Genomic DNA, 27426 nt, shown 5'->3' on the forward strand with positions numbered 1-27426 from the left:
ATGCATGATATATTTTAAGTTCTATCTACTGCTTTTTTAATAAATGGGGTGTACACATTTATAATATAGATTATCTGATTTATACACCTTTGACTAAAAAGCTGGTCCCTATTAATAGATGAACTTTTTAAAAATTCATTTTTAATACTAATAATTGCAAAAACTGCAGATTGCAAGTGCCATTTGCGGTGTGTGTGTGTGTGTGTGTGTGTGTGTGGACATTCTCTCCTATAGGGACAGAACAGGGAATGCCTCCTAAGAAGATCCCTGTCACAATACATGAGTTCCTAACTATTTAAAAACAAAGCATGCTTTCTCCCCTTTAAAAACATTGGCTTTTATCTCATGCAAACCTTTGCAGATTTAATCAGTTAATTACTTGTTTGATCTTCAAGCTTTCTTAACTCAGTGGCAGCCTTAGAAAATAGCGCTGAAACCATTCCAGCAGCATTATTTTTGTGTTGCATGTCAAGGTGCTTTTGAACTAACTCTGAATGTTTTTCAGAAAGCAGTTTGTGGTGTGATAGATAGGGATAAGAAGCTTATGCATAGATCTTTCCAGCCAGTTCTTTGGATTGTGATCATTTTGTAAATGAGAGGGTAGCATGCAAAATTCAGATAAGTGACAAAAAGTTATGTATGTATCCACTAAAAAAAAATGCACATTTGAGATAGGCCTGAGGTTTTTTCTTGTATAATCTTCTAGCTATAGGAGTCCTTGGCAAAATGATGCGCTACTATATAGGCTTGTATTTTGTTACTTACTTGAGGGAAGTCCTGAGTGATAAGCCAAGCTGGCTGAGTGAGCACTGTTGCAAGTTCTGTGTTCAGGGGCGTAACTACCATTAGGCAAGGGGAGGCGGCTGCCTGGGCGCCCCCACGCCTCGAGGGGCCCCCCAGAGGCAAGTCACATGTGAAGTGAGTGTGTGTGTATCAGCGAGGGGCCCATTTTAAAATTTTGTCTCTGGGCCCACTCCAGCCTCGTTACGCCCCTGTCTGTGTTGTTTGAGAACAGGAACTGTAAGTGACTCTACATGTGCTAGGCTGTGCACTTAATCTCCTTCCCCCCCCCCCCCCCCACCGCCCGCCACCTTTCCTTAAGTGTTGGAGGAGGCAGGGATTGATCAGTGCCCCCTTGCTTGGGTTTTCATTTCCGGATGGCAGTGGCATGAACCAAAAGCAGCAGCTGCTTTCACAGAGTTGGGCTAGTGCTGGTGCTCATCTTGGCACTCTCTCTGTCTTAGGCTTTGGATCAGACAGACAGGAATATTATGTAATTGAACTTGACATCGGAGGATTTGTAATGTTATTTAATGGTGAATGTTTGACTGACACCTAAATCATGAGCTGCTTTTTATCTCCACAGTGGTTACATTTGATATTTTATCAGATGATTACTCAAAGGTATGCCTTTTTGAAAAAATTGAAATGATTTACTTGGAGCAGTAGTAAATGTTGTATGTCAGGATTGTTAAAATCTCATTCCTTTAGGAAGTGTGCAATTTAACCTCCCTCCCCCCCCCCGTTTTAAAACAGAAACTTGAAAGGAAAGCATGTTGATTATCTTCTGTTTGTTTTATTGAATGTCTTTCATGTTTCTTGAAAATCCGAACTTGGCTGCTTAAGTAGCAAGCTGTCCTTCATAAGACACCTGGAGAGCTGATGCTGGGCGCTAACTATGGGAGCCATGAACTGAGATTTAAACCTTCCGTTGCTCATGCCCTTAACCGCAATGCGAAATAGTCAGTGTTGATGACATGCAGGTGTAGCCTCCATGGGAGCAAATATGCCATTGCTAGTAATAATTTTTGGACATCCTTAGTGAATTTCTTGGCACCACCAACTAAAACTATGTCATAGATGTATATTCTGTGGTGTTTTTCTACCATGTAAAAGTGGGGTGAAGTTTTTCTGAACTGCTGCCAAAATAGTTTATGCTAACTGGCCCGGGCACAGAGCATCTGCACCTCTAGTTCTCCCTCTTTCTCAGCCCGCCTCCCTTGTTCTTGGCCCTTCATTCTCAGCCCTCCCCCCTCCTCTTCCATTGTTTTTTCTCTCTGGCTGCCTGCCCGGCCAGCCACTGCTTTCTTTCCCAGCCCGCGCATTCACTGGCCTGTCCGTTGGCCTTATGTTCCCTGCTGCCATTGCTTTCCTCTCCCCCTCCTCTCGTTCGCGAACCCTCGTGATTGCTGCCACACATGGGATTAGCCATGGGTATGCCTTAGAGAATTATATATATAGATTGGTACATCATCTTTTTATATAGATACCCAAATACCATTCTTGTAATGGTACATGAGTATTGGGAGAAGACATCCCTCCTTTTGAAGTTTTGGAAGCAGATGTTACGTAGTTGTTAAATCTTGCATGATAGAGCTACCATTACTTTACTTGAAACAGTTAATTCTGTTTGTTTTGGACTATGTCTCTAAAATAACCCTTCCACTTTAAGGATTAGGCGGGGGGAGAAAATGACGCTTCCCCCCCCCCACACACACACCCAACAAACTGTCATTCCTATGCTTTGTATTTTTCAGATAGTTTTCTTACAGTGTGACAGATATGTGGAATTTCACTCACAACATGGCCGTTATTACCGGACAAGAATACCAAAGTTTGGCAGAGATTTCTCATATCATTATCCATCCTGTGACCTGTATTTTGTAGGAGCAAGGTATTATGATGGACTGAGATTTGTTGTGCTTATGTGTTGCTTGATGCTTATAATGAGTGTACTGCAGATAATTATTATTGAGTTGTCAACAGATTTCAAACAACTTTTCTCGCAACGCAGTTGAAGGCAATCACTTACTCCCTTGGCCCAAAAGAATAAGTAATGCTTGTAAAGTCACAGTAGTGTAGTCCATCCATGCTAGACCTTATTGATTGTTTTTTGCTGCTTGTGTCTCTACAGCAGTGAGTGGAAATGTACAGGTAGTACCTAAGCTTAAATTTAGCAGTCTTACTGGTCACAAGCTTAGTCATGTATCTGAATCTCTCAAATACTATCCACAATATTTAATGTTACTTTAAAAATATTATGGATAGTATTTGAGAGATCATAACGAATTTTGATTAGCAAGAAATCCAGTGCTTAAAATGCTGTGACCCTGTACTGGGTCATGATGCATCTTTTGAAAACTTTTGCCCTGGAGTTGTGGTTTTTAAACTTTTTGCCTTCAAGAAATCCTTCTCATGCAGACTTGCCTTCTGAGAAAACACTGCATTGTTTGCCACAAAAGTTATCTGTGTTGCAAAGGATTCTGAGTGTTCTAGGGAATGCACTCATTAGATGTTGGGCCTCACCATTGCCCTGTATGAATGGAGACTGGATTCTAGAAACACACCCAACATTGTCCTGCTCTTGCACATTGCAGGGGAGGACTGTTGGTTATTATTTACACAGAAGTTATGTGATCTTGTGCTTACTTGGATGGCTCAAAAAAAAGGAAATGAGTAAATATAGATTTTTGTTGTTGTAGCTCTGAAGTGTATAGGCTAAATCTGGAACAAGGAAGGTACCTGAACTCCCTGCAGACAGATGCTTCGTAAGTATTGCAGTTTACTACATGCACAACAGGTTTCCAGCAGGGGGAGCCAAATGGATGTTTTTTGTGATTGTGAACCATACAGATGCATTGCAGATTACATTGTAAATCAGTGGTGTTTGCTCTGATTAATATATTGGAATATAATACAGCAAAAATTCTCATGTGTCACTCATTAAGTTAGTCTAACAAGAAGATATTTTAGGAGGAACCAAGCACACAGTATAAGGTCGGTAAAACTGGAAAATCATTAGACTTCTGTCTCTGTCATAATGAGGAGTTCCTTATTTTATATTTAGATAGTTATGGTACATATTTTACATTGGATCTAAAACATAGTGATCAGCTTGCTCAATCCTTTGTGATATTTTTAGTTGATATTACCCTATTTTAGCTTTTGGTTTTTCCCCCAATGGACCAACATGGATACCTATGATTTTTCTGTAAAAAGAGCCAAGAAAAACTACATCTCAAATTGCACTCATTCTTCCTTTCCTGTAAGACTGGATTGATTTTAATGGTTTTCACAGATTTCACAAGCTTATTTCTTAATATTTTCTCCCTCTGTCAGTCATTAATTATGTGTTTTCTTTTCTAGGGAGAATCATGTCTGTGACATAAACTCTGCACATGGCTTATTTGCAACTGGGACAGTTGAGGTAAATATTTCACCTTCCTGAGAAAACCGTTGTGTTTTATTTGTTTATTTATTTTCCTTGCTGGAGGCATTCAAATTATAAAAAGTATATCAGAATTACAGTCTTGGTTCAGACATAACAGGAAACCATGGTTTCCTGCTACTTGAAATATTCTTTGCAAGCTAAGGGCTCATGACCTCTCTCTCATACAAGAGAAGGGGAAGGAAAGTTTTTGCATCTGATTTAAGAGAACTTGCAGTTCTGCATTACATCCAAACTTGAGAGCTGCAGTTTGGAAGAACAAACCAGGATCAAACCATGGCATCAGTTTCTGATTTGTTGTTCCCTAACCATGGTTTGAAGTAAACCACAGTTCCCTAGTTTGGATGCAACATGAAACTGTGGGTTACTTCAAAGTGAAAATAAATTTTCTTCTCCTTTGTGCATGAAAGAGGTGGAAGGCAGAACACATGAGCCTGCGGATCACAGAGCCTTGTTCATGTAGCGAGAAACCATGGTTTCTTATTATGTTTGAACTAGGCCACAGTGGAATATATGTTTATGACAGTTCCTACAAAACACTTCAGGAATACTTGGTGGGACAAATAATACAAACTATATTTTGTACTAGCTTAACCCATACAGAGCATCTGCGCACTAGTACTTGATTGCTCCCCTCACTCCGTGCCAGAACCCTCCTCACCTGAGCAACACTCCTGCTCCTCCTCTGTCCTGTTGCTTCCATCCCCCTCACCCCCCTTGATCACTCCTCCATCCCTTCACTCCATCCCCCTCACCCCTCTTGGTCATGGCTGCAGCGTTGCTGGTGCCTATTGGCCAAGCTGCAGCCCCCTATCCCCAGTGACCTCCTCACCTGAGCCCCGCTCCTGCTTCTCCCCACAGGAGCAGCAGTGGTTGACTGGGCCCTTGCTTGCCACTGCCATGGCTGCTCATTCCTCTCAGGCTGCTGACAGGCCCAGGCCCATCCCTTCCCTGCCTGCCTCCCTCCGTCAATGGCCTTAGTAGCCCCAAACAGCAGCAGTGGTTGATTTGGCCCTTCCTTGCTCTCAATAGGCGCTGCCATGGCCGCTTGTTCCCCTCAGGTCGCTGATAGGCTCAGGTCCATCCCTCGCCCTTCCTTCTTTCTCTCTTCCCCTCCCTTCTTTTTCTCTCTTTCTTTCCTCCACTTGCTCTTCTCCTCTGTCTTTCTTCCCCTTTCTTCTTTTTTCTTTCTCTCTCCCCCTCTCTCCCTTCCTGAGTTAACAGATCTTATTCATATTCTTTCCTCATCTAATTCACACAACGGCGGCAGCCTCCTTCTGAAGGGGCTCTTTCCTCCCTCATAGCCCCTCTCTTCGCAGACCCCTGCCCACTATCCTTTATATATACACACATTTGTATAATTGTGTATATATATTCCTCTCCTCTACATTCAAGAACATCTTCCAACTAGTAACAGTTGCATTCCAACTGACCTAACCATCACAGGCTCCTCCTTCCTGTCTGCATATGAAATCACCACTGCCCAATCACCACGGTGCCACAGGCATCTCCTCCCTGTCTGCATATGGAATCCACACTGCCCAATCACTGTGGTGCTTCTGTTCTCACAGGCTCTGCCTCTCTATCTGCATACGGAATCTCCACTGCCCAATCATCATGGTGCTTCTGCTTGCGAACTTTCGCGAGAGCTGCCACACACAGGATTAGCCACGTGTACGCCTTAGAGAATTATATATAGAGAAGATACTGGATTTGGATGTTTAGATATTGGGTACATCAACAGGGAAAAAAATCCCTTTGTAGGAGGTCAAAAAGCAGTCTGATGTTCTTTAACAATAAGATGCTGTTGGGGTTCTGTGAAGCAACTGAGAATACAGGGCAGTTGAGGCAATGTACTAAAAAGAGAAGAAAATAGGCCTACTCTTGCCAAGCTGTGAAACAATTTCACCGCCGTTTCTGCACATGTAAGCCTGCTTTCTTGTGGAAGAAAGCTCACCCACAATACATGGCATAATTGTAGCATCCACAGTGTAGGACACTGGTTTGCTGCCAAGCTATGTTTCTGGTTAGCAACTAATTTTAGCAGGAACCACCATGTTACTTTGAACAATGGTTGAAGAAACAGCAACTTTGACTCTTCCTACAACTCTCTCCCAGGCAAGGCATGGAATATAGTTGCTTCACATCCTGCAGAAGGTGGGCTCCGGCTACAGCTGCTGAATCCCCCCTGCTGTCTGGATACTACTAGGAAATGCTCACTCAAAGGATCAAGATTGGAACACATTGAAAAGCAGAAGAAAATTGAAAATGTAGGAATATATCTCCTCTGGCTCTGATATACCATTGAAAGCTCTATCAGTATGGTTTGATGGAAAGTGAGTCAGTTATTAGATTAGAAGTGGAATGATATGAGAGCACTGAATCATGTTTTCTTTGTGTTTCTCAGGGGAAAGTGGAATGCTGGGATCCTAGGACAAGGAATCGAGTTGGGGTCTTGGACTGCGCCCTAAGCAGTGTGACAGCTGATAAGGAGTATGGAGTGATAGCTGCTTGCTTTATTTATCTATTAGCATTTTGTGTTGTGTTTGATAATTTGCCACACATCAGCTGCAAACTGTAGTTGATGATACACATTAGAGTTGATCATGTATAACATTGCACAAGAGTGAAATATACTTAAAATTCTTTCAGGATAGATGGCCTGCCATCTATTTCAGCGCTGAAATTTGATGGAACTTTGAACATGGCTGTTGGAACATCTACAGGGCAGGTAGTTAATGTTGTCTTCTCACTTGCTACACATCCTGAATAAGATCTCAGTGCCGTAGAGCTTACAAGGGCTTTTGTTAAGAATGCTTGCTTGATGTTAATGTTGAGTGAGCAAGACTGCGGCCTGGTTCAAATGTTGCCCAGAATCCTGGTTTAATCCTGGTTCTGCCTGACGCGTCTGAGCTTTGGGCTTGCGTTCTTCCAAAGGAGGGCACAAAGGGACTTCCAGTCTTGATTGAAAACAAAGCAGAATTTGGTGTGACATCTGAACTTGGCAATCCTGACTTGTTCTGGGATTGTTCTAGTTTGAACACAAACAAGGACACGAAACTGAAATTCTGTGGAATGTAAATTAATTTTGAACTGAATATGCATGTGATGCCATGCAAAGGAGGTAGTATTGAAACCTTGCAGTTCAGATTTCCTGCTGCTTTAGTTGTGTTAAGAAGGCTACTAATCGAAAGAAAATCAAATGTGCTTTCTTTCGTGTCCTCTTCCTTTTAGTTAATTTTTAGTTAATTTTTAGTTAATTATTAGTTAGTTTAGTTATTAAGTTAGTGGTTTAGTTAGGTTTAGTTAGGTTTAGTTAATTTTTTGCATGCTCCATTTGCATAATGCTTATTGCTTCTTCTGCACTCTTGTTTCATTGTGGTTCCTCACAGAGAAACCTGACTGGGAAGAAAGCTCTGGGGAATATTGACACGTATTATGTATGCAGGAAATAATTGTTTTATTTCCTTACATGTTTAAGGGTGAATAAAAACCAGCTTACAGTGATTCAGTACTAGTAATGGTACTGAATGCACTGAGAGTACATTTTTATGAGGTTGGTCTGTCCAGCTCATGGCTTGATAGTCATCATGTATCGCAGGTCACAAGAGACCTGGCAAAAAACTAAATCCAATCCTTCCCCCACCCCCGATTGTGAAGTCATTGGCCACACCAATTTGGGATTTGCAAGTCCATAATAAGATGAGAGCTTGCCAGGCCCAGATATTAAACAACTTTTCTCCTTCTGTGTGTGTGTGTGTGTGTGTGTGTGTGTGTGTGTGTGTGTGTGTCAGTGTCAACTAAATGCCCAGATGAGTTATGTTAAATAAGGTAATGTTTAGAATTCCTTTTTTGTCTTGCTCACCAATAGAACTTATTCCATTTTGCATTTTAATAGATCTCATTGCTTGAAAGTACATGCATAATGCTTCTAGAAAAAATGCACCTCTCCTCCACCACTTAAATAGGACCAAGTCAAATTCTTGACATTTGATTGGTTTCTACTATTAAGCATTTAAAACTATCTTATAAACTTGTAGTTAAACTGCGTCTGCTTGAATGTTTTACACAAATAAATCTAGTTACCTTTTCTTGTTACTAGGTTTTGTTTTATGATCTCAGATCAAGTAACCCATTAATAGTGAAGGATCATCAATATGGCCTGCCCATTAAATCGATCCAGTTCCACAATTCATTAGATTTAATTATTTCTGCTGACTCACGAATAATAAAACTGTGGAACAAGGACACAGTAAGTCTTCTATTTATTTTGTCTTTCCATTGAGTAATTTCTAGTTTCATTTCTTCTAGTGTATCCTAATGTTGTGTTTTGCTCTTAACATTACACTCAAGTAAATGGAAATATGTGTGCACATTTGTTGGATTTATATTACTACTACTGTGTCTCAAATGACTTTTCTCCTTTGATAAATCATGTATGTAAATACATGGGTGCGTCTAGCTTTTCATGAAACTGAACATAGCTTTGGGAGAGGGAATTTGAAAACTGAAGGTAAAAAGCCAGACTCTATCATTAACAATCCTCAAATGGTCAGTTTTCAGCCAGTTTGATTATTGCAGTGGCAGTGATGAGGTGATACTCCAAAATTGCAGATCTATGGTCTTAAGTAGTCTTCTCTCCTCCCCCACCACATCACCTGTTTCCCCCGATAATCAACATGCAAAGCATCCCACCACACTTCATAATGGTATTTAGATCCTGGCAGAGATCGCCATACCTGTGTCACATTCACAGAATGATAGGTGGGCAGCAGCAATTGAGGGAATACAGGAGGCCCTGGTTTTTTGTGGGTTCCTGGATCATGTTTTCAGCTAATTGCAGGTTACTAATGCAGTCCGGGTCTCACAGTTTTTGCAGGCATGATTTTCAGTTTCACTTTCAGTATGTGCCTATATCTGCATTGTTTGAGAGGGGACCTTTGTGGATTGTTGAGGAGTTTATGGTGGAGGTTGAAGGAGTCTGGAAGAGTTTTTTTGTGTGCTTGGAAGTCTTTTTTGGAAGAGGTTTTAGCAGAATTTGGAGCTGTGGTTGGTGGATTCTGGAGAAGGAGCACTTTAGAGTGTGTTCAAGCTGCAGTTGGTATACTCAAGGTAAAGACCAGTGTTGCAAATTTACGCCTGCTAACTGAGCAGGGGTATCACCTTTTACCTTTTAATCACTCTTTAAAAGTGGTGATTCTCTTTTTGAGCAGGGGGAAAGCAACTTGCCCTATTCAGCCCCAGCATGTCTGTAGCTGGTGTCTATCTTATGTTTTGTTTTGTTTTTAGATTGTTAGCCCTTTGGGGACAGGGATCCATCTTTATTTTCACTTCTCTATGTAAACCATTTTGGGAACCAGCTCCCAGTCTTCTGGCATCTGAACAGGAGAGCATGAGTGACTGCTGCACTCTTCAATGACTGGGTCAGCAACTGAAGTGGAAAGACATCTGACAGCAAAAAATCTTGCCTTCAGAGTTCTCTTGTTGCTGGACAATGCCCCTGGCCATCCTGATACCTTGCAGAATCTCCGCCCAGATTTGCAGGTTGCCTTCCTGCCACCAAACACCACCTCTTTAATCCAGCCAATGGACCAGAGTCTCCTTGTGATGCTCAAGTTGTACTACACCCGAAGGACATTCAAGAGGCTTCTGGACCTAATGGAAAGCAACCCCTCTCTAACAGTCAGTGATTGCTGGAAAAACTACAGCATCGCTGACTACATTCAGGTCATCAAGGCATCCCTTGAGATCCAGCCGAGGACTTGGAATGCCTGCTGGAGGAAACTATGGCCACAGGCAGGCACTTGCACATCCACCCAGGCTGTTCCCTCAACAGAGGGTGAAGTGGCACGAATTGTAAACCTTGTGCACAGTGTTGCAGGCGAAGGCTTGGAGGATATCCAGGTGGAGGAACTACTAGAGTCAGATCAGGAGCAGTTGACAGAGGAGGAGTTGGAGGAACTCGTTTAAGCAACTGCTGAGAGCGACGAAGAAGAGAGAGAGGAGGAAATGGTGGCAGCAAGGCCTTTAACTACAAAGGCCCTGCGAGTTTCTGCAGATGAGGACTGCTTTGGCTGAGAAGGCCTTGGTGATTGACCCATCAGTGGAGTGCAGCATAACATTCAAGAGACAGTTCGAGGCTGTGTTAAAACTCACACCCTCCAACTGTGGGAAGAGAGCTGGTCTTGTGGTAGCAAGCATGACTTGTCCCCTTAGCTAAGCAGGGTCTGCCCTGGTTGCATATGAAAGGGAGACTAGAAGTGTGAGCACTGTAAGATATTCCCCTTAGGGGATGGAGCCGCTCTGGGAAGAGCATCTAGGTTCCAAGTTCCCTGCCAGGCATCTCCAAGATAGGGCTGAAAAAGATTCCTGCCTGCAACCTTGGAGAAGTCGCTGCCAGTCTGTAAAGACAATACTGAGCTAGATGGACCTATGGTCTGACTCAGTCTATGGCAGCTTCCTATGTTCCTATGTAAACCTGCAGAGAAACCTACAAGACTCTTCAGACAAAGGCCACCGTCACCAGCTTCTTAAAGAAAGTTGAGAGCACCATCCCACCTGAAGAAGCAAGATCTGAGAGTGACACCTTTACTTTCTGTGGGTTTGAAGACGAGAGTGATGACAATGACAGCCCCACTGCCTCTACAGGGTTGTCTTCTGCAGTGGAGTAATGCTCTGTTTCTTTTTTTCTATTTTTTAAATTTTCTGAGCTGGGGTGGTGCCAATCTTACTGGAGATATGTAACTATCCTCCTTCAGACTGTTTTTTTGCCAACAAGGCCATATACTTCCCACAGATGGAGTGATGTAAATCCTGATTCTCCCCGCCCCCATTTTTAAAATTTTTTTCTGTATCGATGTAACTCCTGATAATTATTATTATTTTCATTTTTCTTTTCTGAATTGGAATGGTTCCTACTCCAGAGGAGTGACGTATCTCCTCTGATTTGTGTTGATTTGCTGCCAGACAAGGACAAGACTTTCCAGAGCTGGACCACGAGCTGGTTTTGTAGTCATTACTGGAGGAGCTGGAGCAGCCAAGGTACAGAGCTGTATTCCTCACTTATTTCTGCTCCACCCCACCCTGCTTTTGGATGATTTGGGTGACTTAGAAATTTTCCGAGGAACCTAACCCCCAGATTCCCATAGGCTCAAGGTTGTTTGTTTGTTTTAGCGGTTTCCCCATTCGCGGTACTAGCCAGGATCCTTACCCCTGCAAAAAACGAGGGCCTCCTGTATACCCTTTTTCTGGGTTACTTATTCTAGCTATTGGCAATTAAGACTTTGTCATTGTCTAATCTTATTGAGCAGATTCATCCAAGACCACTTGCTTAATATAGTCACTTTGGGAAATGGGCTTCTGTAAATACTCTGGATTATACCCCTTAGCCTTCATCCCCAGCTGAAACAAAGTCTGTGCCTCTATACCTGCTAGGGTTGCCACATGTCCAGGATTGGTTCCCACCCCCAACGCACACACGTGTGTGCACACACACACACTCACACTCACAATGAACAGTACAAACTTGGAACCCTATGTGAAATGGTCAGCTTTGTCAAATCTCTTTTAAAGGTTAGCTGATTTGTTTGTTTTTGGCTACTGGTTTTTACACTAGTCCTGCCATTTCTTCCCAGTTGTACCCAGTTGTATGGTCTCTGGAGCAGAGTTATATACATAGGGTTTGTTTTTTTTAAAAAAAATTAAGATAAAATATACCTTGAAATACTGTACATCTTAGAATTCATAACACTACAAGACATGGGAAGCTGCCTTCTACTGAGTCAGACCATTGGTCCATCTAGCTCATTATTTTCTACACAGAATGGCAGCGGCTTCTCCAAGGTTACAGGTAGGAGTCATATCTTGGAGATGCCAGGGAGGGAACTTGGAACCTTCTGCATGCAGATACTCTTCCCAGAGTGGCCCCATCCCCTAACAGGAAGATCTTACAGTGCTCACACTTCTCCCATTCAAATGCAAACCAGGGCAGACCCTGCTTAGTGAAGGGGACAATTCATGCTCACTACCACAAGGCCAGCTCTCTTTGTATCGCTTCCGCTGCTTAATGTACAGATACAATGTGATTTTTTTAAAAGAATGTAACAATCAAGCTTCCATACAGAAAAAGGGGAAAAGAAAGATGGCATTTGGGGTAGGACCTTCTGGCTTCCATTTTCTCTTGGCTAGCAGAAGGGACCACCTTTAAAGTAACCATATAATTATTTCTTATGCTATTATCGTTTCACTCAAATTTTCGTGACTGTAATTATTCCAAAACCTTCTAAACTTAATGCATTCATTTGCAATTGTAGTCATAGCTTTAACTTTCCCATTTTTAAATTTTAATGAGTGCTCTTATTTTCTCCATAACCATAACGCACCATATCTTCCAGTGCCACTCCATATACATAGTTCAATGTGCTTATAAACAGTGAAATCAAAGGGCTTAATTAAGTGCACTTCACTTCATTGGATTGTAGCCATAGTGCAGTCTTAAGTTAAGTATAGTTCCTTTTTTCTGCCCCCAATTGACTTGTGAGAGGGTTTCCAACCTTGGGTCCCCAGAAGTTGGACTACAACTCCTATCATCTCGAGCCACAATGGCTGAGGGAACCCCTGACTTTTGACACGGACTGCACGTGTAGCAAAAGTTCAAAGTGACCCCTAGAGTGGCAAGTGGGGAGGCTGTCTTGCCCCAAGGCATATCCAGTTCCTACTTTTTGAAAGGGTTGTTTTCTTCCTGGTTTCTCTTCTCTAGCACTACCTCCTGACTTTCTGGCTGGGAATCAATGGAAAAGAGAGAGGCTGTGGGGTGGAGAACAGCTTTAATACTACAGATTTCGCCTGCAGCTGGGGAGCATCCAGTGCTTTGTTTTCAAAGAGTGGAGGCGGGGGAAACCCCTTCCTTCTGTTAATTATCGAGGACAGCAGCTGAGGTGGGTGAGGCAGCAAAATTAAACAGGGAGGGAAAGGAAGTACCCAGGCGGGAGGGGAAGCTGTTAGAGATGAAATGAAAAAGGGAAGAGTCCAAAGGGAAGCACATTTGTCCATGTTTAGTCGTTTAGGTATGTGAATCCTTGTGACAGGTCCTTCAGTGCAGCTTCTGGAGATGTTTTTGTTTCTACTGGCTGCGTCTTTGAGTAGCTCAAAAGTCCATCTTAGCCGCCTACCACAGGTGAAACAGGCTTGTGGCCACAATATTCAGCGACTCTCACCTTTTATCTGCTTGCTTAGCTTAATTATTCTGGATTTAGCATCAAGCAGGTTTAGGCCAGTCTTCTCCCTCTTCTTTCCCCCCAGTGGTGCTTAAAATATTGTTAATATGTCCACATTGTGCGCTACAGTATGTATACAAGCTAACTTTCCAGGGCCTTTATGTGCCCCCACCCCAACTAACTGAACAAAGAGGCACCTTTTTAAAGTGGCGATTCTCTTTATTTAGCTGGGGGAGAGCAACTGGCCCTATTCAGCCTCAGCACAGTATCCCTCCAGTGGCTGTTGCTGGGGTCAACCTTATGTTTCATTTTAGATTGTGAACCCTTTGGGGTTAGAGGGCCATTTATTTATTTATGTATATCTATATAAACTGCTCTGGGAACTTCTGTTGAAAAGTGGTATATAAATATTGGTTGTATTTGTATTCCCTGACTACAGGCCTGACTGTGGCCCAGCCAACGCTATGAGCTTTCCTGCTCTGGTACTGCATGACACAGACCCTGTAGCCTATGCCGTAGTTAACTATGCTTTGTGAAGAACTGTTTTTTTTTCATGGGAAAGGGTGATGAGGACATGCAGCACGTTGCTCTCTTCAAAGCAGCAACTCTTCCTCTCCCAACCCCTTCTAAATTAGGGCTGGTTCTGAGCTAACATCTTTTTCCTCCACATGAATCCTTTGGAGAGATTCCTCTGGAGAAATATGTGTGGAAAATGTTACAGTGGAATGGAAAATCCACCCACTTCCTATGGAAAGAAAAACAAATCACTACAGCACTTTAAAAGTTCAGCATGGCCATGTCCACACACAGCAGAAAAAGCAGGGGTTGGTTTCCATGCCAGCCTGCGAGATTGGTCCTGTAATGGGATTCCCTTGCATTGTCCTGGTAACATCTGCATCATATTTAGCTAGAATCAACACAAGTACAGTCAGTCCAGTGTTGCCCAGTCTGCACTTCTTCTTACCGTGAGACAAACTTCTCCAGAAGCAGATGGAATTACTTGAAGGGCATGCTGCTCACTAGTCTGCCCCCCCCCCCAAATCTGGAAAATAGGAGAAAATATTGTATGTATTTTGTGCTACATCAGTACAGAAAGTAAGAATGATGTGAAGACTCAAGCATGGGCAAGCCTCATGGGGACATGCCAAGCACGCTTAGAAAGCTTTCGTACACCATTATGGTGTAATGGGTAGGGATGTGCACGGAACCAGTTTGGTGCTCCCTTTCTGGAGCGCTGAACTAGTTCGGTCCACCGATGGCCGAGCTGGTTTGAAGGGTGGGGGGAGGGTGTCGCTTTAAGGGACAGGAAAGGAGCTGCCTCCCTGTCAGCCCCCATCCTGCCACTTTCCCCCTGCCAGCATCCTCCAAAAAAGCGGGCGTGCTGGGCTGCAGCATGCCTGTTTGCAGCCCTGATCAGCATTCCCATGCTCATGGTTGGCATGCACTCTGAATGCTGCAGCCCAGCACACCCTGGAGGGTGCCGATGGGGGGAAAGCGGTGAGGCGAAGCAGTGCCTTCCCTGTCGCTTAAAGCTACCCCACTCACCCTCCCGGGAGTACACAAACTGGTTCCGTGGACATAGATCAGGGAGATGCTTCTTTGAGTTCTTTAGAGGAAGGGCAAGATAAACACAAACTTAATATTACCTCTTAGTACCATCACTTTCGTGCCTCTACTTGTGATTTCCCAGAAGCATCTGGCTGGCCAGTGTTAGAGGCAAGGAAGTGCTAGATATGGGTTTGAGCCAACACAGCAAGAAGTAAATTTGATTTCGTACAACTGAGATGCCAGTAAGCCTCACTAATAACACAGCAATTAAAGTGAGGTGCTGAAAGAAAGTATAATGGGAATTTATGTCCAAAGGAATGTACCTATCTCCATGTTTAATATTATTAAAGATAGACCTACTCATGCCAAACAATGCCCTTTGGTTTGCTTACATCTGTTAGTGTGCGTCAAATATGAAGTGTTAAAACGATGCACGGGTGATATGTCAACTCTCTTATATATCTGTAATTTAATAAGGTGGCCCTCGTATATGTGTGGTGTGCTTTCCTTGATGCAGCAAAATTTGTCCCAGTCCAAACATTTCTTAAATATTACTGCTTTAGATCATAGCTTACCTATATATTTCATGTTTGTGGCATAATGTTACAAAATTCAACACCTGTCCTCAGCAGTATGACTTTTCAGTGCTTTAGTATAATTGCTTTGAAAGAGTTTAAAGGCAAACTTTTGTTTGCTAAGCAATCAGTGGATATCCCATGGAACCATGACATAGTCCTGAGTACATGCAATATTCCTTAGCCTCAGACTTGCGTGTTCCCCATGCACTTCACATGTGAGGAGAGAATGGTTTATGTTTCCTATTATGGCTTAGAATATGCCACGATTTGCCGTGTCATCTGAATTCAACAGTCCTAACCAAACCAGGTTATGAAACTGAGATTCCACAGTGCAGTGTGCCAGAAACTGGGCTGTTGACTCAGGCTTGGAAATCAAGTGCTAACCATGGTTTGCTGTCACAGCAAACTGTAGCTACTTCTAAACAGCAAAGTGAGAGGGAAACTGTGTAGAGGAAGAGAAGAGGGAATCCTCCATGTGTTGGAGAATCTCAGAATTGAGCCATTGTCTCTTTAATATATCTGTTAAAAGCATTGTAAATGCTAGTTCACTGCTAATTCTCAGTTGTGAATTAGTTGCAACTGCATCATTTTTAATGGATCTCTTAAGTACAGGTATAGTGCAGGTTATAAAAGTATATAATGTCTCATTTTATGTCTGAGACACACAAGCCGGGAGAAACAAAATTCCATGCACAGCCCTTCCCGTTAATGGTCTCTCATAGAATAGTGCAGTGCATAATAAAAAGAGGCTACAAAGTGGTCACATGTTCAAAGTTATGGCCCAAATGGCTCCAGTGGCAAATTGCCAGAAGCTTAGGTGGCCTCACCCAACTTATATAAAACAAAATGGAGCCTTTTGCAAATTCTAGCATCATAAATGTAGGGAGCCAAGCTAGAAAACTGCATGTCCCAGCATGCAATGCTGCCTTATGAACTGAAAGGACTGTAGGCCATATCTCAGAAGCAAAGGGCTAGTTCATGCTGTTTTCCGGAGAAGGGCTGGGCAGCAACTAAATATGAAAAGATCTAACAAAAGCTCGGTACTTTTAAATAATCCTGTTCTCAGCATAAGAGTTTTCAGGATGTGTGCTGAAATGAGTGGGATGTAAAAGTGCTTAGGTTTGGCTGGATTGTGGCCCTTGATGAAATATAACCTCATTTGGTTTATGTTTCACTGTTACCATAATATGCATTCTGTATTACAATAATTTGAAGTCTGATCATGGAACTATGCTTGGGAGTGGGAAGCGGTATGTTTGCTTGCAATAATGTCAAGTTTAGATCTTAGTGAGAGCATTATAAATGTATAAGTTGAACAATATTGATGTTAGTTCTTCTTAGCAAAAATCTCAGTTTTAGGATCCAGTAAGAAATACCAGTGAAGAAGTAATCAGGTTACTCAGCAGACTGAGAACTGCTGCTAATGCAGGTTTTGTGGAAGATCAACCCAGTTTCCTTCTCTTCCTCTTTTTCCAGAACCTCCCAGATCCCTACTCTCATCTTTCCTTTTCTGTCCCATGTTTTTCCCTGTTCCATTTTCCTTTTCGTATGTTTCTGTATCTAACACCTTATTCCTCTAAAGCCATGCAGGAAATAAAACTTAGATGTGATCGTAACATTTTTACAACGTTGAATTTTACTAGATGAAATTATGCGATCTTTTGGTGAGGGTTGGTTTATTTATCTATTTGACTTGTATACTGCTCTTTCACATAACATCTGATGCTATCCATTTAAAAATAAGCAAAAATACTAAAGACATCAATATCTAGCTACAATATCTAAAAGCAGACAAGATTGCTTCTATAGAGGAAATTATACAAAAAGGCTTTATCATCATGGCCAAAAAGCCTTGCAAATTAAGCATGTGTTCTGGAGATACCTGAAGGCACAAAGTATGGGACAGGACAACCCTCCTGGAGGAGAGATTCTCTTCCAGGTGCCACTATGGAGAAGGCCCTTAGCAAGTGAGCAAGTAACGAGTCAAGCCTCAGTCAGTGACCATTTCATAAATGGAGGGTAAAATGAGAGCGCCTCTGGCCTTATTTGGTTGCTGCTGTAAAGAATGGTTCTTTTTAATGGCTGGCTTTTAATAAATGGTTTTATTGTGCATTTTTAATTGTATGTATATCACCTTCAGAACCTGAGTTATGGGTCAAAAAGCAAGATATAAAATGTATGAGGCTTCAACACTTAATCAATTAACCTGTTTAAACATTTTGATCAACAGACAAGGTACCCCAATTAATTTAGCAGCAGTTTAAAAAAATACAAATATTTATAAAAACCAACAGATAAAGGGTCACCTTAGAAGAGGTATTCTCTCCTATGTGTGAGAGGGAGGAATGCTTCTAAGATGAACCCTCCTGCAATATGTGTGAATCATCTAAATACACACACGCACACACATACACACACATATATCTTTTCCCCCTTTAGAATGATTGTTCTTGCCTTACAGAGGCACATGAGTGATGTGTATTATGCGTGAAGAAGTAAAACAGCATTCTTTCATGTTATTTTATCCAACCTCCCCCACAACCTTCTGAGGTTTCTCAAAGCTTTCTGTTTGCACTATTCATGCTCGAAGAGGCTTTTTAACATTCAGAATCACCTGCTCAACAAGTGGGTCAGTTTTTTATTGAATCTGTGGGGAAATGGCTAAGTTAAGAGGAGTAAAAGTTGAAAAGCAGACATGAAACCTCAAGTCCATAATTAGATCTTTCCCCTCCCCTATCTTTATAATGGGAATTTTTGCAACCAAATAAGGAAGCTCAGACTGACTTGATTTCTTCAGAAAAGGTTTCTTTTGATAGTCTGTCTTCCATTCGACACAATTTCATGGGTTAGTTGAAAGAAATATGTTTCAAATTTCTAAAAATTAATTAAAAAGATGGCCTCATAACATCAAGTTTGCACATGCCTACTAGTGATGTGCATGAACTGGTTCAGCGTTCTATTCCTAGAACTCTGAACTGGTTCGGAAACCGGTGTCCGAACCGGTTTGAATGCAGGGGCTCCTTTAAGGTGCGGGGAGGGTGCCCTTACCTCCCCCTCCGCGCTTCCCCCTCTGCCACTGCTTAAAAAACCGCTCGCACTGAGGCGGCTGTATACCCTTTTGCCACCCCGGTCAGCGTAATACCAGAAGAGGCCTGCACCATTTCCCTCCCCCCCCCCCACTGCCCCATATTGGACATCATAGAATCTATTCAATTAGACAAAAGTGTCATGAGCTTCAAGTAACTCAGTGCTGGCTACTGAATAAGTTTATTTTTCAGGGCACAGTGGTGATTTAAAAAACAAAAACAAAAAAATTAGACTTCAAATTATTTTCCAGAATCATGTAGTTAAGATACTAATGTGGGGAAGAGATGGAAGGAGTCATTAAAAAGTGGCTAGAGGATTCATCATTTGGATAATTCTAGTATCCTAGTCTATTTTTCTTTTGAATTGCCTACAACTGTGGGCATGGTTTATTACCCTTCTATGTTATTGGTTTGTTCATTTGCACGAATTATCTGTGTGTTAGCCTCTTAAAAAAACTCTTTTCAATCATTTCTGTTGCATAATTTGTATTTCAGGGGAAAGTATTCACTTCTATGGAGCCGGAACATGATATTAATGATGTTTGCCTATATCCTAATTCAGGTATGTAGAAATACTTTGTCACTCTTGGGTTAATCAAGTGGTCTAAATGGTACTCCTAGTTATCCTGTCTGGAGGTAGTTTTATTATGACCCACCTTTGGGTTTGTAAATCATTCTGGCGTCTCAAGAATGTTTTGACAGCTTGTACTGCTTCCATGCTGGTGCTTAAAGTTTTTTAGGTACCTTCAAAATTCTCAGCCATTTTAACAAAGAAATTTACCTTTGCACAAGTGAAGAAGAATGCTGTAGAGGGAAGAGGAGATCAGTGAAAACCACTCCTTCCCCCCTGCGGAAACAGAGCTCTTACTGGAAACAGAAAAAAACTCTTAGGATACAACCCATTTTGTTTCCTTAAGGTGTATTCTGTTCAGGAAAATGTGCAACATTGGGAAAGAACAAGAAATTGGTCATGTATCCAGCATTCCTTCTGAGTCAAACTCCTTGGTTCCTTGAATCATTTTTAAATTTTGAATCCCTCCTTTTCCCATAAAAGTGCTTTCATGTCAGAACAGAACTGGATATTTGCTTCTTCCACTTACAAGTTGCATAATGAATCAGCTGCAATGTCTGATTTCTTAATATTGTCACCTTATATTCTTGTCTTATTAATGGGGAAATTATTTAAATTGGTCTGAAATATTGTTCACGTAATTGGATTAGTCTGCTGTGTGGTTTAATGGCTGTGTCTCTGTTCCTGTGAAAAAATTGTCAGGGTTATATTCAGACTGTAGGGAGAGGCCTAAGACATACCGTATTTTACGGACTATAAGACGCTACAGACTATAAGACGCACCTTAATTTTAATCCGATTTTTCAGAGTTTTAACATATTAAACTGTTAAAACATATAAGGCGCACCTGAATTTTGGCGGATATTTTTCGAGGGAAAAAGTGAGTCTTATAGTCCATAAAATACGGTACTTAATTTCTCAGATTTTCCCCATTATATGCATCCAGGTACTGCCTTAGTGTAGGCAGCTCCTCATTCTGGAGAAATATCCCTTCCAGGAGGAAACCACTGCTTCTTCACTGTGCTCCTTGAAAATTCTGACATAACTATTACATTCCCTTTTTTCAATTTGGCTTGCTGTTGAATGAAATTACTGTTGCTTGCATTCAGCGGGAAAAGAAAATGATCTGAAACCTATCTTAAATTATTTCTTGTTATTTGATTTAAGATTATTGTAGACAGTAAACTTTCCAGAAATTTCCCCTTGTCTTGTTAATTCAAGAACCTGTGGCACCCCTGTTCTGCCACAGGTGGTCTATCTCTTTTGAGACTAGAAAACATCTTTCTTAGGAACTTTGTTTTCAAGGAGAAATTAATCAGAAAACATTGTCTCATCCATGTTAATTGTCAAAATCAATCAACATGGGCACATCTCACTCAGAGACTTAAGTTTTGGGTGGTATACAAATATATTAAATAAATGTCTAGCTATAAGGATTGCACTGGTTCCCTGTAGCTGTAGGATGATTAACTCCTATTATTCATGGAGAGATCCTCTAGATGTGAGCTGTTAGGACACTGATATTTTTTCCACTTTCAGCTTGTCTCATTAATGATGTTAGAGGTCACCAGCAAATTAAAATTCAAAACTTATAAGTGGAAGTGTCAATCTTGAATCTTGCTCCATTAAAATCAATGGCAGTTTTGCTGTTGGCTTCAGTAGGAACAGAATGGCACATACTGTTCTCCATTTCTCAGAGACTCAGATTGCTTTGAGGATTAGTCTGCTCTCTAAATTAGTTGCTCTCTAAATTGGTCTGCATGAGCATTTGCATGTCCATGCATATGTGTGCTTTCTGGGGAGGGCTGAAAAGAAGGCATAACCCTCAACACCTTAGGAGAGCTTGACGAAGCCACAGTTCTCCAGCTTATCTTTTGTAATATCTGTTGACATTAATGTAATATTGTCTTTGTTCTAAGTGCATTATTCAGCTCAAACTGAATAAAAAGGAATCAACTTCTGTGTATGATACCATTCTCAATTCTGATTTTTAGGAATGCTATTCACAGCCAATGAAGCCCCTAAAATGAACATCTACTACATTCCTGTAAGTAAAGCACCCTCTCTCTTGTTTAAAAACAAACAAACTAGTCTCTGATATTCTGGTCTCTGGACAATAAGAGACAGCTCCATTGTCTTTAGTTTTAAAGCCAGCATGGAGTTCTGATGATTACATACACGTCATTTAAAGCTGTATTGGTTCTGAGAGTCAGTAAAATAATGTGACCTACCCCACTGCGCCACCTAATGGTGCAGCAGGGAAGTGACTTGCTTAGGGAGCAAGAGGTTGCTGGTTCGAATCCCCGCTGGTATGTTTCCCAGATGATGGGAAACACCTATATCGGGGCAGCAGTGCTATAGGAAGATGCTGAAAGGCATCATCTCATATTGCGTGGGAGATAGCAATGGTAAACCCCTCCTGTATTCTACCAAAGCAAACCACAGGGCTCTGTGGTCTCCAGGAGTCGACACCGACTCGACAGCACAACTTTACTTTACCTAAAATTATAACATGTCTTAATCCATGTTTTAAACAATGAATGCATAATGAATGCATTTCACTCTATCCTGTTTAAATAATGCATACCTCCCACCACTGTTCCCTCTAGGTTGCGCACCTGCGCGTACACAAAAATTTAGCTCCCTGCTCAGCCAATTCCAGCAGCCACGCAGTCTTGCCCTGAACTGGGATGGCCGGCTGCTTCAGTTGCCCTCTTTTGCCCTGCTGCCATGTTGGCTCTCTCCTGCAAGCACCTCTCCCAAGCCATGGCGGGACAGTGCGGGCTGACTGTGCTGCTGCCTGCCCCGCCTGCAGCCTGATCCAGCCAGGCTCGGCACAGGCAGTGGCCGGGCGGGCGAGAAGGCTGCCAAGCAGACAGCCGCTGGTGCCTGCCATTCAGGCTGCGCCTGTGCTGTGTGTGCACTCGCACCCGTGATGCTGTCAGGAGAGGAAGGACGAGCACGAGGCAGCAGCAATCGGCAAGCAGGAGCCGCGGTCGACTAGAGTCGAGCTGCTGCCCTCTCAGGTTTCGCTAACGCCTCCCTCGTGCTCACCCCCCCCTCCCTTTCTCTTTCTCCATCTCCCCCCGCCCTCTTTTTTTACTTGGCTTTGTTCTTGTTCTGTTTTATTTTTGGTAGTTGCTATCATGACTATTTCTGGTGTTGACTGTTAGCTCCGAACAATTTTTCCTCCTTTGTCTTTCTCTGCCCTTTGTCCCTTATGAACATAATTCATAAAACTATGAATAATTTTAGGAGGACATTGATAATATTATTGAGGATATAAAATTGCAAGAACATGCCTCCTCTGAAGTCAGAGTTTGGGGCACAGTCACTGATTTAGCTTTACTGAAAGCTGCTGTAGCAGTCTCTCTCGCTTCTCCTGAGTTTTCCTTACTTGCCCCTTGTCCTCTGGAGTCAGAGTTCGGGGTACAGTTTTTGGCTGCTGTTTTGACTCTCTGGACGCCTCTTTGGACCCTAACCTCCCCTTGCACTTCTCCTGCAGCACTCTGGCTCCCTCCCCCTTTCTCTTCCTCCATTCCCTCATTCCGTCTTTCTTCCTAGTTCCGAATCTCTCTTTGGTCCCTCTTCTCTGCTGTATTTTCTGACCTTCTTGCCTTCTCTTGTCTGCTTTTCCTCCCCACTGTCAAACTGCATTCCTGTTTCTCCCCAGCAACATTGTCCTCACTTTTTTCCTCTTTCCTAGCATTGCCTGCTTGCAAAGCCCCTCTTTCTCCCCATCATAATGGTATAGCCAAAAGGCCACATGAGGATAAGGTGAACCCCACATGGGAAGATGATGCTTTTAGAGAAAACTGGGCTGTAACACCTTGCTACACATGCTTCCTTTTTGCCTTTGGGATACTGTGTGGTCTCTGTTTGTAAAATGAAAGAAAATGTTGCCTTCTTCCCAGCTGGATTCAGCAAATGTGATTCTTTGAGAAAATAGCAAGAAATGTGTAGCATCAGTTCTTGGATATTAGGAGTATTACTGCACTCCATTTATTGTTAGTTCCATTGAATTGTCTAATGGTGTAGTGCTGTTGGTGGAGATAAACAATATCATATACAGGAAGTCCTCATAGATAAATACATGGATAGAAAGGTGATTTGTTTATATGCAATGAGACAACTACACTAAATAATTTTAGGAGGACATTGATAATATTATCAAGGATATGAAATTACAAAAACATGCCTTTCTTGTCTGTAGATAATATTTTGATTATTATTGATAAACGTTCCAAAAAACGGAATGATTTTTTTATGGAAAGGGGTTCAATTCCTACATAAAGCTTATTCAGTGAGACACAACTTTACAGCATTATTCCATTTGTATGATAGATGGTGTTCCTTCCAGTCTGTATTTATTAAGTTCATATAAATATTTTCTTATTTTGAAGAAGTAAATATTGCCTGGAAGGAACAAAACCTATCATACAAATGGATTAATGTTGTAAAGTTGTGTGTGTCACTGAATAAACTCCCAAGTAAGAATTGAATTCCTTTCCAAAAAGAAACCATTCTTTGCAATGTATATGCTCTTTTAAGGTTTAAAACTTCAACTTTGCTTCTGCCTTGTTTTGTTTTTATTATGCTTTATTGTGAAGTGTAAGAAAGTAGGGATGTGCATGGAACCGTTCGGTGCATCGGCCATTTGCGTGGCAACCCTGATCCCGGCTGCAAGGAGGCAGGCTGCAGCCCCACGTGCCAGCTTTTTGGAAGAGTGCCAGCAGGGGGAAAGTGGCAGGGTGGGGGCTGGCAGGTAGGCAGAGCCTTTTCTGCCCCTTAAAGCAACACACACACACACCGCCCTCCCAGGAGTGTATGGAACCGGTTCTGTGCACATCTCTATAAGAAGGCAAACATCTAGTTTTATAAATAGAATAGAATTGTAAAGTATACTTGTTTCCTTCCATGTTGTTGTTGTTGTTGTTGTTAATGGAGTTGTGCATACGCATGTGCATGTGTGTTGTATATCTGTAGTGGTGCACAATAATGCACCTGTGCGCACACCTAGGTGGCCAGATTTGGCTTTTAAAAAGCCAAATTCTGGCTTACGGCCCATCTGACCCACGAGTATACCCCTTAGGTTCTGGCAACTCTGGCGCACACTACCTTGATACTGCCGCTGAGAAAAAAACTCAATTCTGCTCACTGATAAGGGTGTGTACAAAACCGGCTGGTCCAGTTCAGTTTGACTCCGAACTGGGACCAGAGTGGGCCAGTTCAATCCGGCACCCCCTTGAACCCCCCCCCCTCGGGTTCGGTTCAGGGAGGGGTTCGTGAATTTTTTTTTAAAAAAACTAATCACTTATTCCCTCCGAGGGTTGCTAGCATAGGCACGGGGGCTTCTGGAGTCACTTCCTCCCCCCGCCAGCCTCCCAAATTATAACCCCTCGCCCAGTTTGGGTGCTCTTCAGCCCATTCTGGGCATTAGCCCCGTAGTGGCGGCCATTTTGGAGGTCGCCACACATACCTAATGGGCCTCTGCATGGCCATGCAGGAGGGGACAATTTCAGAGTCTGGTGGGGAGGGGAGGTATCTCCGGAGGCCCCCCTGTAGCCGTGCTAGCAACCCTCGGAGGGAGTAAGTGATTAAAACAATTTTTAAAAATGGTATTGGCAAACACCCCTGAATGGCTGAACCTAACCTGGGGGTGTTCAGTCTGACCCCAGACCATCAAACTGAACAGGTTTGAGATCGAACCTGTTTGCACACCCCTGCTCCTTGATTAAAAAAATTAGAGGGAACACTGCCTCCCACTGACTTCTAATTGTACTGGTGGCAATTGTATTTATTTCTATGTATATACAACCCTTTTTCCTAAGACCCCAGGGCAGTTAACAACAAGATAAAACATCAGCATGTGGCGCAGAGCCCTTCCTGCTGATCTGGTCAGGTGGGTAGATGTATAAAATACACATGCATGCATCTTTAAAAAGCTTGCAGTCTGAGTTGCAAAAGATATAAGAAAGTGGTTTCCTATTCCAAAAAGATAGACAGTCTGAACATGCATGCACACACACCACACCAGCAATAACCACAGAGAAGGTATGCTGGGCTGAATAGAGACAGCTGCTCTCCCCCTGCCAAACTTAAGAGAAACTTAAGAGAACCACTTACTCATTTAGCAGGGGAATATTGCTAAGCTTTTGCCTTGAACCAGTCCTGAAGCTTTTGCCTTATTCTTGAAAGTTCGGTTTGGAGCTAACAGAACTGGGAAATCCAGGTGCAACTTTGTTTTATTCTCTTTTACTTATTTATTTTAGTTTTCTGTTAACAATGAAGTATATCTGAAATGTGTGTAAATACTAGGACTGGACTTCAAAGAGGCAACCTTAAACATGCTCAAGCGCTTGGGTGTACCAGGCGAGTTAACCCGCCCATCCCCACTGCCCTTTGAACAGCAGACTCCCAATTCCACATCACAGACTGCTTTTGAAAGCACCCCTGGTTTAAAAAGTGGCTTGCAGTGTGGCATGAGTTGCAGGAATGGCGTTTGAGAGAGACAAAGCCAAAGCTCAGTTGGATGTGTAGAACTTGTCACGTAGTTCTTTGTAGCAACAGGGCTCCTGTCATTGCCATCAGCAGCCTGATTTCAGGCAGCTGTGACCTCTATTGAGCCATTCACCTCTGAAATGGAACACAGTAATGGTCATGGAATATTTTGAAAGAAAGTTCTTCTCATCTTCAATGAAATGAAATAAAGGACCCATTCAGATCTTGGTTTCACTGAGAAAGTGCCAACTGGTATGTGCAGAAAGTGAGGCTGCTGTGTCTTGCCAGGTTATATTGACGCATCATGGTATCAGATGCCTTCTATTTTCCCTTCTACCCTGAACTTTGATAGAACTTGAGAGCATCTGATCGAGTGTTACGGCTGCCAGTCATAGCCTTCTGGGTTGACTACAAGGCAGGAAAAGTACTTTGAACTCCTCGCTATATGTCTACAGCCACGTGATAGAACATCAGTTTGCATTTATTCTGCTCACAGCATGCTTACAGTGCTGAGGTTTGTAATTTGGGATTGGACTGAAACAAAAGAAAGTGCAATTCTTTGTCTTTTATACCAGACATGACAAGATCTTGTGTTAGTGGATCTTATATAAAAAGCACACAAAATAGAGGAAAAGGCTATAAAAGTATAAAGTTACATTCCAGTGGGCAAGAATAGACAAAGTGCTAAAGAAGGGGGAAACCCCTACTTCATATTTACATAAATGAAATAGAAGATTAGAAAGCTTAAAATTTGCTCTTACATTACACATGCTCTCTTAACACCTTGGGCGCAAAAGCCCTCCCTTGCAAGGAGTTTATGCTGTGTGCTTGTCTTTAATTTTAAGTGCAGTCCAGCTTAACCCTACAGAAATATATTTCCTTATGTGCCTTGCAGTGGATCAGTAAACAGTTACAGATTCAAGCTTTCCCACCTCTCAATTTATCTATCCTCAAGCTTTTTAAAGTACCGAGTATGCTTCAAACAGTGTTTGTTTTTAATTCCACCTGCATATCTGAATATCCAGGTGACATAAGTGGTTATCTGGTTATGAGGTCAGGAGCAGTTATTTCAAGCAATTTTTTTTATTATTATTTTTGCATAGTTAAGGAGATCCTGCAGTAAAGCCTGCAAGCTCCCTGGTTACTTCTGCCATGCAAATGGGGGAGGTGGGGAAAGGATGTGAGCACATGAGTCTGACACCCCCATTCCTGATCTAGCCTTGAACATAATCCCAAATGCAAAGCCGCATCTGAAGAAGACTGGCATTTCCATTTAGCCTAGCAATACCAGTTTAATTTGCGGAGGAATTCATATTTCCCAAATGAATCTGTTTTTGAGGTGCCTGCTGACTTGTTATAGTTTGTTTGTATATTTGTTTGTTTAACATATTTTTATACTGCCCAAAACCCACATCTCTGGGCAGTTTACAACAAAACAAACAGAAAAAGTTAAAACATTAGTTAAACAAAAATTAAAACACCAGTTAAAACAGAGTAAATGATACAGAAAAAGTTAAAACACTACAACAATTCCAACCTTAAAACGTTTTTTAAAATGTTAGAACTATTAAAACAATATTTAGTTTAAAGCCTGGGTGAATAGATGTGTCTTTAAAGACTTTTTAAGAGTTGTCAGAGATGGGGAGGCTCTTATTTCAGCAGGGAGCACGTTCCAAAGCTTTGGGGCAGCAGTGGAGAA

At 42.1% G+C, this 27426-nt stretch overlaps 1 protein-coding gene across 2 annotated transcripts in view; it reads left to right on the forward strand.

Annotated features, from left to right (window-relative positions):
- NOL10 (nucleolar protein 10) overlaps nucleotides 1–27426 on the forward strand; it is a 60832-nt gene that overhangs the window by 9101 nt on the left and 24305 nt on the right. The window contains exons 5-13 of one of the 2 annotated variants that reach the window (XM_053285650.1): nucleotides 1367–1404; nucleotides 2538–2674; nucleotides 3483–3548; nucleotides 4147–4207; nucleotides 6636–6721; nucleotides 6881–6959; nucleotides 8331–8480; nucleotides 19151–19217; nucleotides 21221–21273. In XM_053285650.1, the coding sequence (XP_053141625.1) occupies nucleotides 1367–1404; nucleotides 2538–2674; nucleotides 3483–3548; nucleotides 4147–4207; nucleotides 6636–6721; nucleotides 6881–6959; nucleotides 8331–8480; nucleotides 19151–19217; nucleotides 21221–21273 (737 nt within the window). The remainder of the gene's footprint in view (nucleotides 1–1366; nucleotides 1405–2537; nucleotides 2675–3482; nucleotides 3549–4146; nucleotides 4208–6635; nucleotides 6722–6880; nucleotides 6960–8330; nucleotides 8481–19150; nucleotides 19218–21220; nucleotides 21274–27426) is intronic. The other variant, XM_053285651.1, reaches the window with a different exon arrangement.

This window comes from Hemicordylus capensis, chromosome 1 (genome assembly GCF_027244095.1).
Source record: "Hemicordylus capensis ecotype Gifberg chromosome 1, rHemCap1.1.pri, whole genome shotgun sequence".
Taxonomy (NCBI): domain Eukaryota; kingdom Metazoa; phylum Chordata; class Lepidosauria; order Squamata; family Cordylidae; genus Hemicordylus; species Hemicordylus capensis.